General features: G+C 37.2%; 1 protein-coding gene across 1 annotated transcript; it reads left to right on the top strand.

Moving 5' to 3' along the window:
- Positions 1-9,960: 9,960 nt before the first annotated feature.
- On the top strand, positions 9,961-14,093 carry LOC119188473 (the record flags this gene model as incomplete). The annotated part of the gene is made up of 3 exons (XM_037447009.1): positions 9,961-10,075; positions 12,894-13,015; positions 13,376-14,093. Coding segments are annotated over 3 exons (676 nt in total), but the record flags the coding sequence as incomplete, so codon positions are not given.
- Between the last annotated feature and the right edge of the window lie 6 nt (positions 14,094-14,099).

The raw sequence follows: 14,099 nt of genomic DNA, 5'->3' as shown, positions 1-14,099 counted from the left end.
TATGTCTACTGATGAAAACAGTCTTTCCTCGATTACCAGACCGACTTATTGGCAGCGGACTGACTCCAGCGACTACGTGCATATTCATATTGCCTTATTGAATAATTTAATGATCGCTCCCAATCTCTCGCACGTCCACGTGCTAGAATGAGGAGCTCGCCGCTCGCAAACATTTAACGGGGATGGGATAATAGTTATGCACTCGGCTGCACTCGACTACACTCGGCTGCACTCCGCTGCACCGAGCCGCTTTGTCCAGCAGTTTAAATGAAACGGATTCACGGAATTCTTCCATTATTACGTCACGCGTGCCGCGCCGGCTATCCGTAATAGTGTTGCGGTGCCGGTATGTAAAGATTGGAAAAACAAAGGATAAAAAAGTAATTCGACTATTCAAAACGATGTATTGTGTTTGGTTAGTTACTATAGATACGCTTTGGTGCGCATGGCTGCGGGGATATTGCTGTGCCATCACGTGCTCCAACTATTGGATGTCCTAGGTCCAATTAAATGTTCAAACTGGGATCATGATTCTGTATTACTCGCTATGAAGGGTGACAGTAATCAGTCACAAGGCAAAAGTTGAACCATAATTTTTCATAACAAACAATGAAGATAAGAATACTGAGCATGTTGGTAATATTAACGCTTCTAGAGGAGTTTAAATGAGTGCAGTGACAATTCCTTTCCATTTGAATATTAGATATGCATGGAAACAGGCGGTTTTAGCATTTCGGTGTATAGAGCTAGGGTTCATAAACTCGGGATTTCCACTCTCCATTACAATCGAGGTCACCAAAATAGGAACTAAGTCACGCAAAAACCCATCCACATAACACAGTAAAGCCGGCGATAAATCGTGACATCGGCGCGAATAAACTGCCGCGTGGCGTTAGCACACACAAACACACACGCACACGCACTCGCATTGAATACTGATCACTGTATGATGGAGCCGGGTTTGGAAGATTAGGCGAAATGCTGGGCTTAAAACTCACTTCACATTGTGGCTTACAGAATGGCGTTTGAAATTACCGGATTATGAATGTCAGGAAAATCATGTAAAAGAATATCGTGTCCTTTGCAAGATATTTTATTAAAAAGGAGAAGGTAGATGACATGACTATTCACTTAACAATGGTCTTGAGGTCACAAGCATCGTACTGTAGCACACGGTGATATGTCCCAGGATAACGTGTTGCTGCTGATTATGAGTCGTCGTGTAAATAAATAAAAAACACCTTCAATATATTATATTATAAATAGGTATCACTCTTGATCCTTGTTTAAAACACGCCACAATCACAAACGTGTAATGTTTGTGGTTAACGGTTACTCATTGACGGCTAAATAAGAGACGTCTGAAGCAACGAAATTATTTCTTTAAATATTATCTGTCAGTATAAAATATGTTATGATATAAACTAATCTTTGCTAACCATGTCTACTTACAATATAATTTGTATCAAATTCTAAACCTTATTTAATACAATTTTACATTTATTCAGTCCCATCTACATTTCAAACATTTTAGTGCGTCACAAAGCCTCTTTTTCATTACACGGGTAGCCGTTACGTTTCATTTTGGCCTTAAACTCGAGTTACCCCAAAACTATTTGAATGTTGGCAATGTTCGATCCGCTTGATGAGAACAAACGCCCGTGTGCGAGCGGCCTGCGGCGCGACCGCGCGGTTTATGAGCCGCCCATAAACAGACGCTCGGGAGCGCGTTTACTGCCGAATCTTTATTCAAAGTGTTCATAAACAAGTATCAAACGCGCTGACGATTACCGCGCACCGTATTTCATATGGATTTGTTTCTGAAATAAAACGCTTCGTGAGAGTCTGATTTAAGCTTATAACAAATGGGTTGGAGTGTAGGTGCTGGTGTCATATTTATATAGGGTTTTTTTTTATTATAGATAAAGACTTTTGTTTCCAAATACAGACTTTATGGAAATTTGCGTCACTTCACTGAATTTTTTTTCACGTAACAATACCTAAATTAATAACACTCGTTTCTCTGGGATTCTGTCTCACACAAAATATTTAGTTATAGAATTCTCAATAACTATTAAGTATGATTATACTGCCTTCAATATCTTCCCAACTAGAACACAAACGCTTGCATTGCTATCGGCACACATAGATATCAGCGCATCTTCTCAGGGAGACTTCACGTAGGTGTATGCATGTTACACATAACAATGATTCGACTACATGGTAAATTACTTCCAAAACAATTAAACTCGCACTCTGGTGGTAATCGATTGTCTATGCCGAAGGGTTCCGACTTCACTGTGTTTCCAATCATGCAAGCTTCCGATTTACAAGTCTTTAGATATGTGTGTGCGAATTCTGTGTATACACAGCGACATCTGTTGCTGAGATTTGGGAGTCTGTGTTAATTTACCATTGATTTGTGTTTGTTTTGCTAGATTTTTTTGCCGAAGATACGATAAAACATTTTATATTAAACTGTTTATAGACAGTAGCAACATCAGCCAGATCTTCAAAAGAAGAAACTGCATAGCGCTGCTTGCATTGGGTGTGCCACTATGCGACAATGGATGTGTATTGTGTAATCTTATAAGTAGGCCTAACTCCTTGTCATTGTAATCAAGAGATGCGAAAACCAAGAGATGCAATTACCTTTTAATATTTGATCCCCATTAGTGAAAAGTATGTGCGTTAGTTGGGCCTCCGCCTAACATTTCAAGAGCAATATATTATGCTCTTATGTTTTTTATTAATCCCGTATTATATTTGCAACGTTGTGTTTACCCGACGCACAACAGACTATCCCAAACTACATCTCGAGATAGTTATATGTGGCAAGAGCGCAATTTAATAAAGAACTAGTTGTAAGTGAGTAAGGTATTCATTTATTCGTGACAAGACTCGCTCGCTAGTGACAGAGACACGTTCTAACGGCGATATTGGCGACGTTCACTTACAACACATTTAGGTTCATATTCACAAACAATACTTAGTTAGGATTGAAACAATGGTATGATAATAAGTCTGTTTCTCAGAGTTACGATGTAGGCATAGGAGCTCTGTGATTGGCTTATATTGAAACACAGCTTTATTCCGGCTGGCTGTTACACAAACAAAGCCAAAGAAAACTATAACATTACTGGCACTATGCTTTCGGGTGCGCTGTGTACCTTCATAGTATTCTTTTTAAATATGGGTGTAAATAACTACACCTCATGCCTTTATCCTGAACGGTTAGAAATAACCGCTATTACTGCACACTTCATAGCACTGTTTTGTCCGAATATATCCGCAACATGATTCAATAGAGAGCGAATTTTTCACCATATGGAGTACAAACCCAGGTAAATACGGTGTTTTTAAATCACACCACTTAATCCTTCAAGGACACAAATCAAAATTTAGAGTTCTCAGTCTAAGTTCGTAGCTACTAGGAATTATACCAAGAAGGAATATTTGTAAATCTATTCTCTCCCCGATTCACACCCTGAAGCCTAGATTGCTTTCATCAGAATGATCAGGTTTCTTGTCCTAATTCTCTACTCAAACAGCCAAATGTTGTGCTTTGATGGAAGAATGTAAGCTGGCGAACCGATAAAGTTACAAAACTTCTCAAGAAGTTGCTATTCTATAATCCAAACCAAAACGACAACTACGGTTCAAATGTTCGGAATCGACCGGTTATCGTCGCCGCACTAAGTTACCCTAACGCGTCAAATCGCAAAAGAACCGCGCAAAGTACGTGCATCCATATCACACGGAGACCTTCTAAAGCTTGACGTATAACGTTAGAATACGTGACTTCTACCGAGAATTATGTCCACCTGGTGAGTTCAAAGTGAAAGAATCGCTTAAATTCCATTACTGGCGGAGTATTGATTTAGAGGGCGCGCTCGCGATCACGCGCACCGATATATTGTGCCGTAACGATAATGTCGTTTGCTTGATCGTTTTATGTGTCTGTCAAATTGCCACCCTAGTGAACCTATTCGTATGGTACAAAAATACAATGGTATTTATTTATTATTTATACATATAACATCATAACAGCACTAAAGCAAAATTATACTGACAGAGTAGGTATTAATTTAAACAATTTGTTTCATACACCTGTGGGCTACTTTTGTGAATCCCTACAAGTTGCAAACAACTATCCAAGTTCTGGGACATAATGTTGACTAATCAATGTGTTCCTTTTACTACAGTTGTGTTTGATCCGAAAGTGGAAATTTGCCTATATCTTTCATGAAGGTTCTTTAGCAAAAGTTTGCGTTTTCGATACCGTTGTTAATTCGATAACTTGGAAAGCAAGTTACTGAAAACTACTTTGATAACTTGCTAAACATTATTCTCGATACTAATTTTTGAATTGTTTGTCTTCGGTGTATCTTTGTTATTCTCGATACTAATTTTGAATTGTTTGTCTTCGGTGTATCTTTGTTAAATCAATAGGCTACTGTAGAAATGTTAATGGGAATCATTTATTTGGTTAAATGGTCAAATTTGCAGTTAGGTACATACATACAGTCGCTTTATATGTGAGAGGTAGGTACTCAAATTACCTCCAGCTATGTCATCGTCTTCAAAAATAAGGATAAAAGAATAACAAGCAATATTCTTAAAACCCCATCCACGTTGATGAATTATTCATTGTATTATTCAGCTCTTTGCATAAGAAATTAATTGTGTGTATTCAAATTATTTGTTATCTAAATGTTTTGTCTTATTTCAAGTACATTAAAATAACAATGTGCTAGTATCTATGCGGTATCTATGTATATATAAACGTATGTGGTTCAAGTTTTACAATATAAATATAAATCGAGGTAGAATACAAATTAAAATATAATTCCTTATTAAATTACTTATTAAAGGCCAAACGGAATGCGGGCATCTAGCGCGCATGGATGACTTCAAGCTCCCCTAAATTGAGGTTATACTTCGAGCTAGCCTAAGGAAAGCGCAAGGCTGGTGGGCAGTGTTTCCACTATAAAGACGTTTTCAAACGTCACTTATCTGCATGTTGCATACCCTTAGATGGCTGGGAAGGGTTCACACAAAAGCGGTCTAAATAGCGGAACACCATCCACAAACCTATTAAGCAATATGTGGCATCTCGCCTCGCACACCTTGATAATAAACGCCAAATTAAAAAAGAAAACACTTAACGCACATATACGTTCACGTACAATGCTGCTGGCCAGTTATTTCGTATGCCATATGACTCATTTAAAAACCACACCAGGGTGTGCGAGCCATACTCTTTCACATGACAGGAAAAAATCTTAATCAAAGCCAGTCTTCGTCATTGGCGGATACGCCGTTGAGGACATCATCAGCATTAAATTTAGCGACGTACATACGAAATACCTAAATATCTATGTACAGGTGCCTGATTGATAGATAACACTATCGCTATGTCGCACACAATTCTAATTTCGGGCACATGAGGTGTTATTTTTATTGAAACAAGTTTTTCATTTACCTGATATGGGTTTTGTTTCTGTTCATTTTAAAAGACTCGAAGGTCAAGAGATAATAGTTATTATAACAAATTTAATTATTACGATAAATACAATAGACATAGAGAATGGACGGAAAAATACGGTCACGAAATTAACCGTCCTTCAAAAAATGTTAAAGGGAAAGATACTAGTTCTCTTTTTTCAACATATGTAATGACGTCACTATCAGAGATTCTGCATGGCTATCACATAGACCAATGAATATTTAAAACAAAACAACTGGTCGTATGTTAAAACATCTCTTACACTTCTGCAATATTCCCAGGAAAGCTGGATAGAAGAGTAGTCTTTTTTTATAGAGGTCAATTGTGTAATCTCCAAAGTAAGAAGCTGAAACTAAATGTGGTAACACTCTACCCTTGTAAAGGCGACAAAACTCACATAAACTCTTGTATCGTGTCTTTATAGACAGAACTGCTTAAATTAGAAGAAAAGGTGCGTCTCTAAACAGTGAGACGACCTGCGTCTTGTCTTCAGTTAGTTTTTCTTTGCGTTTAGGGGTGGTAGCGGACGATAATACACATTTTCCGTTAGGATAGGATAGATTGCTGGTGGCAGGATATATTTTATATCCGCCCGGATAACGACCACCCAACACAATGTGTTAAAACCCGCAATAGTGACCCATGTAAGTGTATCGCGTTACGGGATCAGCCTGTGTATATCCAACAGGCCGGCATAATTGTGTCGACTGCCGAGGGAATCATCTCTCGTCAATCGACATTCTATTGGATACCACTCTTCATACTATCAAGTGCAGTGGAGACACTTTGCCATGCTCGCATAAAAAGGAGCTGCCATCACCTATGCTCCGAAGATGGCCACCACGGAGTTATAGTTGGTATTGCCTTGGATAGTAGGCAAACTTCGTTATCGAGACCAGCGGATATGTCGATGGAATTAGATACCAATATACTGCCGTACTAAGCGTAAAAGCGGTATATCAGGGAAACCTTATTTCGAGATAATCGCAGTTTTGTAAATATAGTTTTGTATGTAAAACTGAGATAGAGAAATTCTTTTAAGTTTTTTTTAAACAAGTTTTACACAAGATATCGTTATTTGGGTGAGTTCATTGGATGGGTATTTCTTTAAGCTATCTGACGACATAAAATCAAGATTTTGTTTTTGAGATACCGCTTTTGTGCTTAGCACGGCAGTATAGAGGCTCCATGCTATTTCTGTTGTCGATATTTGTAAACACGGTGCGGTGAAGTCATCGTTACTGACCTCGCGTCGAGTTGGCGACAAAAGGACTGTGATGCTCTTCACTATTTATGTAACAACTACACTCGCGGCTCTTAGTATGAAAGTAGCTTGAAGCCCACAGAGATAATGTAGGTTTATCTCAGTAAAATTATTTTTGAATTTCTATGCCTAAACAATTAATATTACGTATTATTTCTTTATTATTTCATTAGAGGTATGTCTGATAGATTCTAAGCTGTATAGGAGATGAATTTTAAAAAATCTTAGTACTATTGAGGCTGCTTAAGGTGGTAGCTCAAGGTCCATTTTCATACATTTTGTTTCGGCTTTAATCTGGGTAACTAAACAAGTATTGGCAAGTAAAGAATTTAAATTCACGTCTAGTTAGTGATTAGTTCTCGCAGTTGAAAGAAAAACGTAAAATAATTAATAATCATGGATATTTCGGCCTTTAAAATTTAATATGACGAAATTTTAAAGGCAGAAATATCCATGATTATTAATTATTTTACATTTTCTTTCAACTGCGAGAACTAATCACTAACTAGACGTGAATTTAAATTCTTTACTTGCCAATACTTGTTTAGTTACCCAGATTAAAGCCGAAACAAAATGTATGAAAATGGACCTTGAGCTACCACCTTAATAGTACTAAGATATTTTAAAATACATTCAAGTATGTAGCTCTTACTTGCATTAGGAATTCGTAAGCAAAATTTCATGCCTCTTGAATCTAGACCCTACAGCTATTTGTTTAAGATCTCCGTTTAATCTATCAGTAAATCAAAAATATAAAATAAAATGTTTGTCATAAAGACTACAGATTATAAATTAGTTGATTACGTAAAGTTACAAAAAAATCAGCTTAAAATTGCCACATAAAATATAAATGATTCTAATCTTAATTACTTTAGAGTACGATTAATTAAAATAATTCTGCGTCATAATTTAATATTATAATGGAGTAATTTTATGAAAGAAACGCCGTGTTTTAGTAAAAGCATGTGCATTACACCAATGCTGATCGTTATCGAGTTAGATAAAGCAGTTTGTTGCGGACTGTATGTGGAACGCGGAACGAATAATAATACTAAAACTATATTTAATAATTTATTGTTTTTATTACTTTGAATGACGAGACGGGCTTCCTGTTCACCTGATAGTAAGCAATACGACCGCCTATAAACAGTAGAAACACCATCCAACATCTTGAATTACAAAATATTTTTTGGTATTCCATTGCGCTCGCCATCCTGAGGCATGGGATGTTAAGTCTTATTATGTCCAATAGTTACACTGGTCACATGTATATATCTGATATATATCTAGTAATCAGGACTAGACAAGTGACTTTATCGTGTAATAATAAAAATATAGCTTATAATGCCAATCCAGTAAAGTCACTTTTCTTCGTCACAAAAAAATATTAAAATGATGTATTATGTGTACCGCGTCGCACATATGTAGTGTGCTTGCATCATTATGAGTCATCGTTTCGAGCAAGTTGAACCTAGCAACAATGCGATAACTAAACAATTTATCTTGATCTACATTATATTTCCGACGCCATTTGTGATTCTCATAGTTATGAGGCAAAGGTTAGAAGAACGAATGTTGTTGATGATAGAATGTGATATTTAACCAACTGATGGTATGACCGATATGGGTTACGAAAGAAAATCAAAGTAAAATAATAAAGCTAGTCATAGCTAAGTCCGTGTAAATATTGGCAGGTACCCAAAAGTTAATGGGTCACTAGATGTTCATTTCACCATAAATATTGAGGCTTTAGTAGCGTCATATTGTAGATTATTATGTCGGCATAAATGAGCCGACTCAATGAGCATCATTATCTCACAGAAAATCACTAAGAAGTCATAAGACTGTTTGTACATTTCAAGCATAGTTGTAGAGTCAAAAATAAGCCATAAATTTTCACTTTCCAATTTCGGATTTGCAGCCATAATTGTAAAATGAAATGAAATGATTTATTTGAATCCTTAAAATGTTATAAATTATTTAGATTCCGTCAATATTAACTCTACAATATTAACACCAGTTCGCAAAGCAGTTCTCACCAGAGAAGAACGAGCAAGAAACTCTGGTTCTGGTGTATGGATTTCAAAGACACACTCACTCACGCCTTTTATCCGCGAATGGGTAGACAAAGACGCAACTGTTGCACCCACTTTCCACCGTGTGCTATGCGCTATCACTTTTCCCGACTCGGTATTCTCAACTCACGACCCCAGCACTGCAATCGTACCTAATACAACACCGCCGTCGAGGTAGTGACGATTTTCAAAAATGTTGGGGATTATTAACCATCAGGTGATTAATTGAGTATTTACTAGCTTTCTGCTATTCAAATATGTGAAAGTTACTATCCTAGCAGATTATGGAAACAAAAGAATTAAGTATTTGTATTTAGTCATGCCACAGTTGATATAAAGAAATGACGTGTAAGAAATACAACAAAGGATATATTTTTTGTATTATTTCAATATGATCTTTATGAATCATGTCGATGAAAGTGGTCCTGCCCACGCATTACCAAAATTAATGGATCAACCTTAATTTTTACAATAACTGTTAATATCTTTGTGATGACTAACAGATTATAAACAATGTTTATTCAAATTTCATACTCCGAATCGATAGCAGTGGATTAATCAGAAAAAAGTATCATTTATATGCTCACATATAACCTATTTGGATTGGTTAGATCTGCTAATATCAATCATAATAATTGTTTATTGAGTTTGGACATAAACGAAAAGATTTGTCAGTTGGATTTTCTTGATTGATGATTATGAATAGACATCTAAATGATTATGATAAAGTTATAGTTTTGTTTCAACTAAAAATCTTTGAACCTGTAACTTTTCTACAACTTTTATTCCGATACTACATAATTTCCAAGCTATATTATATCCTTATACTATTACCCCCTTATTCATAGACGTTTTTTATCTAACGCCCGAGTAAGGCTGTGATAACAAGTCTGTTTCTCAGTGCTGACGGCATGGCAGTCTTCGCAGTGCGTAGACGTAGGGCCGTTGTGATTGGCTAATATTGAAATACAACAATAATAACGAATCACAACGGCCCTATGTCTATTTCTCAGTGCCGTTGTGCACTGAGAAACAGGCTTGTTATCACAGCTTTACTTCGTCCTTAGATAAAAAACGTTTATGAATAAGGGGGTATGGATATAATCTTATAGAACTAATCCTGTTTTCTTATTTGTTTCAGACTTACAATTCCAGTTGATCTTCAACAAGGAATCTTCACCGAAAACCAGCTCGCCTGCCATTGCTGAAGACTCGGAGAACAGTGAGGTAATGATCATAAATTCATAACTGGTTAACGGCATTGATGCTTCGCTGCTGAACTAAGATCAGCCAGGTCAAAAATGTAACTAATAACCACGTATGTAGGTATATATGTTATTGAGTTTTAAAGAACTCCTGTTCTTCTTTCTATTCGAGGAAGTAAGAATTGGAAAGGCTGCTATAGATAGTCCATTAAATCGTCTCTCCACTTTTAGAATATAAGAAATTTTTTCTTTGGAAAAGTAAAAAATAACGTAACTTGTTGGTACTTGTAGCCGATTATAAGTTATGAATTACTTCAGCTGCTTGGCTTACTCTACATGAACATCGTATTAATATTATGACCCGTATTATACGGTAAAGTATGGCAGAAAATAGTCTTTACCATCACGACACAAATGAATTGTACGATATATAGGCCGATAATGCAACGTAATGAGATACAATCGGTAAAGACCTTGTGGATTTGCGGTCGCGTAACATGTGGTTAAGTAACGTTTGATGTGGTTATTGCAAGGGGAGGGATTAGTAAGTGAAAACCCACATGGCAACCGGGTATGGACTAATGTTTTGCTTTCATAATTATTGTATATACTATGATGTGTATTGTTTAAAGTTTGAAGGTGATAAGCAATAAAAGCAGTCCAATCGTATTAATTTTGATGTATGTATAAGTTTTGGAAGCATTTCTAAATGGGCCTAAAGTTATTACAAATTACTCTCAGTTACAAACATGTTTCAAGGATAAAAGTCAAGGCTAGGGCGACATATTTCTAGTGACCGTGAAGACGGAACATCTGTTCTCATCGCTATATTTGGATACCAATCTTCACTTATAATCAGATGCATGTATCACGATTGAACTAAACAATAACTACTGATCTATGATATAAATGCAAAAGTTTGTGAAGGATTTTGGATGTTTGTTAGATATTTTTTTTGGGTGTAGAAGTCTCTGCACTTTAGTCCATGAAAGTCTAGGAACTAGATACTGGGAATTCCAGACTTAGCGACTGCAGGGGTCCAGTGGACAGTGGGGAAGGAAGGGTGGAGCAGCAATGGGATCTTACTAGGATGGGCGGAGAGGAGAAGGATGTTCGCGAACCCTTATATGCCTCAATATGAAGTTTCAGCCAAGATACATACACACTTTGCTGTGTTCCTAGGGCCGTGATATATGTCCCCCCATGCATGAGCGTGCATTCGGTGTGGAGATTGAGCGCATAAGAATTTCCTCGTTGTTAGGATAAGGTTTGAACTAGATTTGGCACACAGATTGACCAGATTAACATCCTTATATTTAATGCTATGTAATATTTTGCCAAAAGATTTTTATTCTATTAAACGTCTTTCCAATGATTTTCATAAAGTATACGCCGCTCAATCACAAATCAAACAAAAAGTATTCAGCACGAACACACTTTCTTAATACTAACAACGTGTGAAAGCGTTGATGTGTTTAAACCAATACGAACAAAAAGACAGCTCGTATTTATAATTTATGAATAGTGTATGAAAATGTCCCAATTGAGACAGTTTCAAACATTGAAATTGCGCGTGCTAATGCCATATAGGTACTTACCTCTTTATTATATGGAATATGATTGTGTTCCTCAAACGCTCTAACTAAGTTAACAGATAACTGACATCTTATGTAATTAATCTTAGTTACTGCTCTGTGTGAGAATCCTGATTGCTTTAAAATAATTTGTTATACTACACTTACAATTTAATAGTATTATGCTCATTAATACAAGCAATGATTATAATACTATTTGTAAGTGTATACATACAAACTCTTGCCAAATAAAGATATATTATTATATGCGAACGAGCCGTAGTACTTAATCTAAATTGATTAGAAGTTACGTTACTATTACCCAGAGTATTTTCGTTTTCAACTTGCGTGTTACAAATCTTAATTGCCTCACGTTTAATCCATTCTTTGCACGCGTAGTAGAATGTTCTGCCTCGTAAAGTTTAATTGTAACTGTAATATTATTAATTAACTCAAGGATTTCACTTGGATTTACAACGTCACCATGGTAGGCTGACCGTTTCAAAATTGATGCTTAAGTATTCGTAAAAAGTATTAGTTCTTTTTATATAATAATACTAACACATTGCTCGCTGATGAACACAAAAATTTTGGTCATTAGTAGTATCAATAACATAAACTCTGAATTATAATGTATCTACTGCATTGCACTGTGTAGTGTGCTCTTTACCACTAGATATTTTGTTTCGATACTGACAATTAATTTGGTTACAATATGCTTTAAATTTTTATGGTAAGTGGGTATTAAACCAAACATTTTATTTACTTATTGTTCAACCTTCGTTGTATTTATCTCGTACGTATCTTGGACAATGATTCACACTATTTTGCAATCTCTTTGTAAAGGTTGTATGGGACATAAATATTCTGAAATGCGCAAGAGTAGGATTAAAGTTCAATGTCAATTATTTTAATCTCACATGGAAATTCAATGCCTTTTTTATTTTTAACCTGCGGTAGAGTTAAACCTACTACTATACCGGTTTGATAGCCAGTGCCTCTTCTTTTGACAGGGCAAAATAATGATGATCCGATCGTGTGGTTATTGTTAAGTATAATATAAGTATAGATGATATAATGTTATACAATGCGAGACGTTGCTTATCTTGATTGCCTATAAAATGCCGGCTCTCATTGTACTTCGATTAGCTAATACAATACGCTACACGTTTCTAAATGTGTTTTCTTTATTTGTAGAGTGATTATTATCTATGAAAATAGTGTTTGTATAGTACAATATAGTTCTAACTGATGATATTGTTACAGGAGGCGAATTTAAAGCGCGAGGTGAGCCGGCTGGAACGCGAAGCGGCGGCGGCGCGCGGCGAGGCGCGGGCGGCAGAGGCACGAGCACTGCAGCTGCAGAGACTCGTCGACGCGCAGACTGAGTGAGTAAAGAACCAGCTTTGCAATTCGAGTGTTTGTACTTGACGGATTATAGGGAATGCTGATTTATGGTCGTTTTTGGTCCTTTTATAGGGCAGTCTAAAACAATACTGCGTTAACTCTATTGGCTTTCGAATTTCCAAGGGCTTGAAAGAAGCATGACTAAGTCAACCGTAGGTTGTTGGTTTGATCTAAGAACTTCGCCCAACCTTTCGAAGCTTAGATATTATATTTTTTTGCGTGGGTGCTATGTTACAGAATGATGTGGAAATGTTCTAACTTTCTCTGTAACCTACCTATCTACATACCTACCTAACCCATCCATTTAATTTGCCAATCATATTCTGTACGTTTGATTCCAGAAAGTTGCGTGAACTGGAAGTACAGTCGAAGGTGTCATGTTCGTGCTCGTGCTCGGAGGGCGCGGAGGGCGCGGCGGGCGCTGGGGGCGGGGCGGGCGCGGAGTCGCGCGGCGAGCTGCGCGCGCGGCTCACCTCGGCGGAGCGGCTGGTGCGGCGGCTGCGCGCGGACGCCGAGCGCCAGCGCAGAGAGGTACACGCGCCCGCGCCGCCCGCGCCGGGGGGCGCCGTCACTAACCTCTTGTTTGACGGCGCGGCCGCGAGACACGCACACGTACGTCAGCGCCACGGCACGAACGACCACACCTCATGCTCCATTACTATATCCAGCCCCACCCATTACCGATATATTGATGATTATCCACGATCTTCAATCTTGCAAGCAGAGTCTCTGCAGTTGAATGTTATGATTAATTACTTATATTTGATTGTCGTACCGTAGATATAACATAATATTAACTTAAGCAATGATTTAAGTGTAGCAATCGGTTGAGCTTAATGGTTTCTCCAGAATTGTGACTGCCAGAAACAGCAACCACATATTAAACTTCTTCAACAGTATCGTAATTTCTTTAAATTTGTGTGGCTACTCTAATTGAAAATCTAACCCATCTCAAAAATAACTTCATGCGTTCTTTACTGTCTTGAATCTGATATTTGTCACTAAGATCCTGACCGATTCTCCCTTTTAAATATTCAATTAGCTCATGGTCCGAATCTTCTTCAG

This window comes from Manduca sexta, unplaced genomic scaffold, assembly GCF_014839805.1.
Source record: "Manduca sexta isolate Smith_Timp_Sample1 unplaced genomic scaffold, JHU_Msex_v1.0 HiC_scaffold_513, whole genome shotgun sequence".
Classification (NCBI taxonomy): Eukaryota; Metazoa; Arthropoda; class Insecta; order Lepidoptera; family Sphingidae; genus Manduca; species Manduca sexta.
The sequence above is the reverse complement of the archived record's forward strand: the minus strand, read 5'-3'. Positions and strand labels throughout refer to the sequence as shown.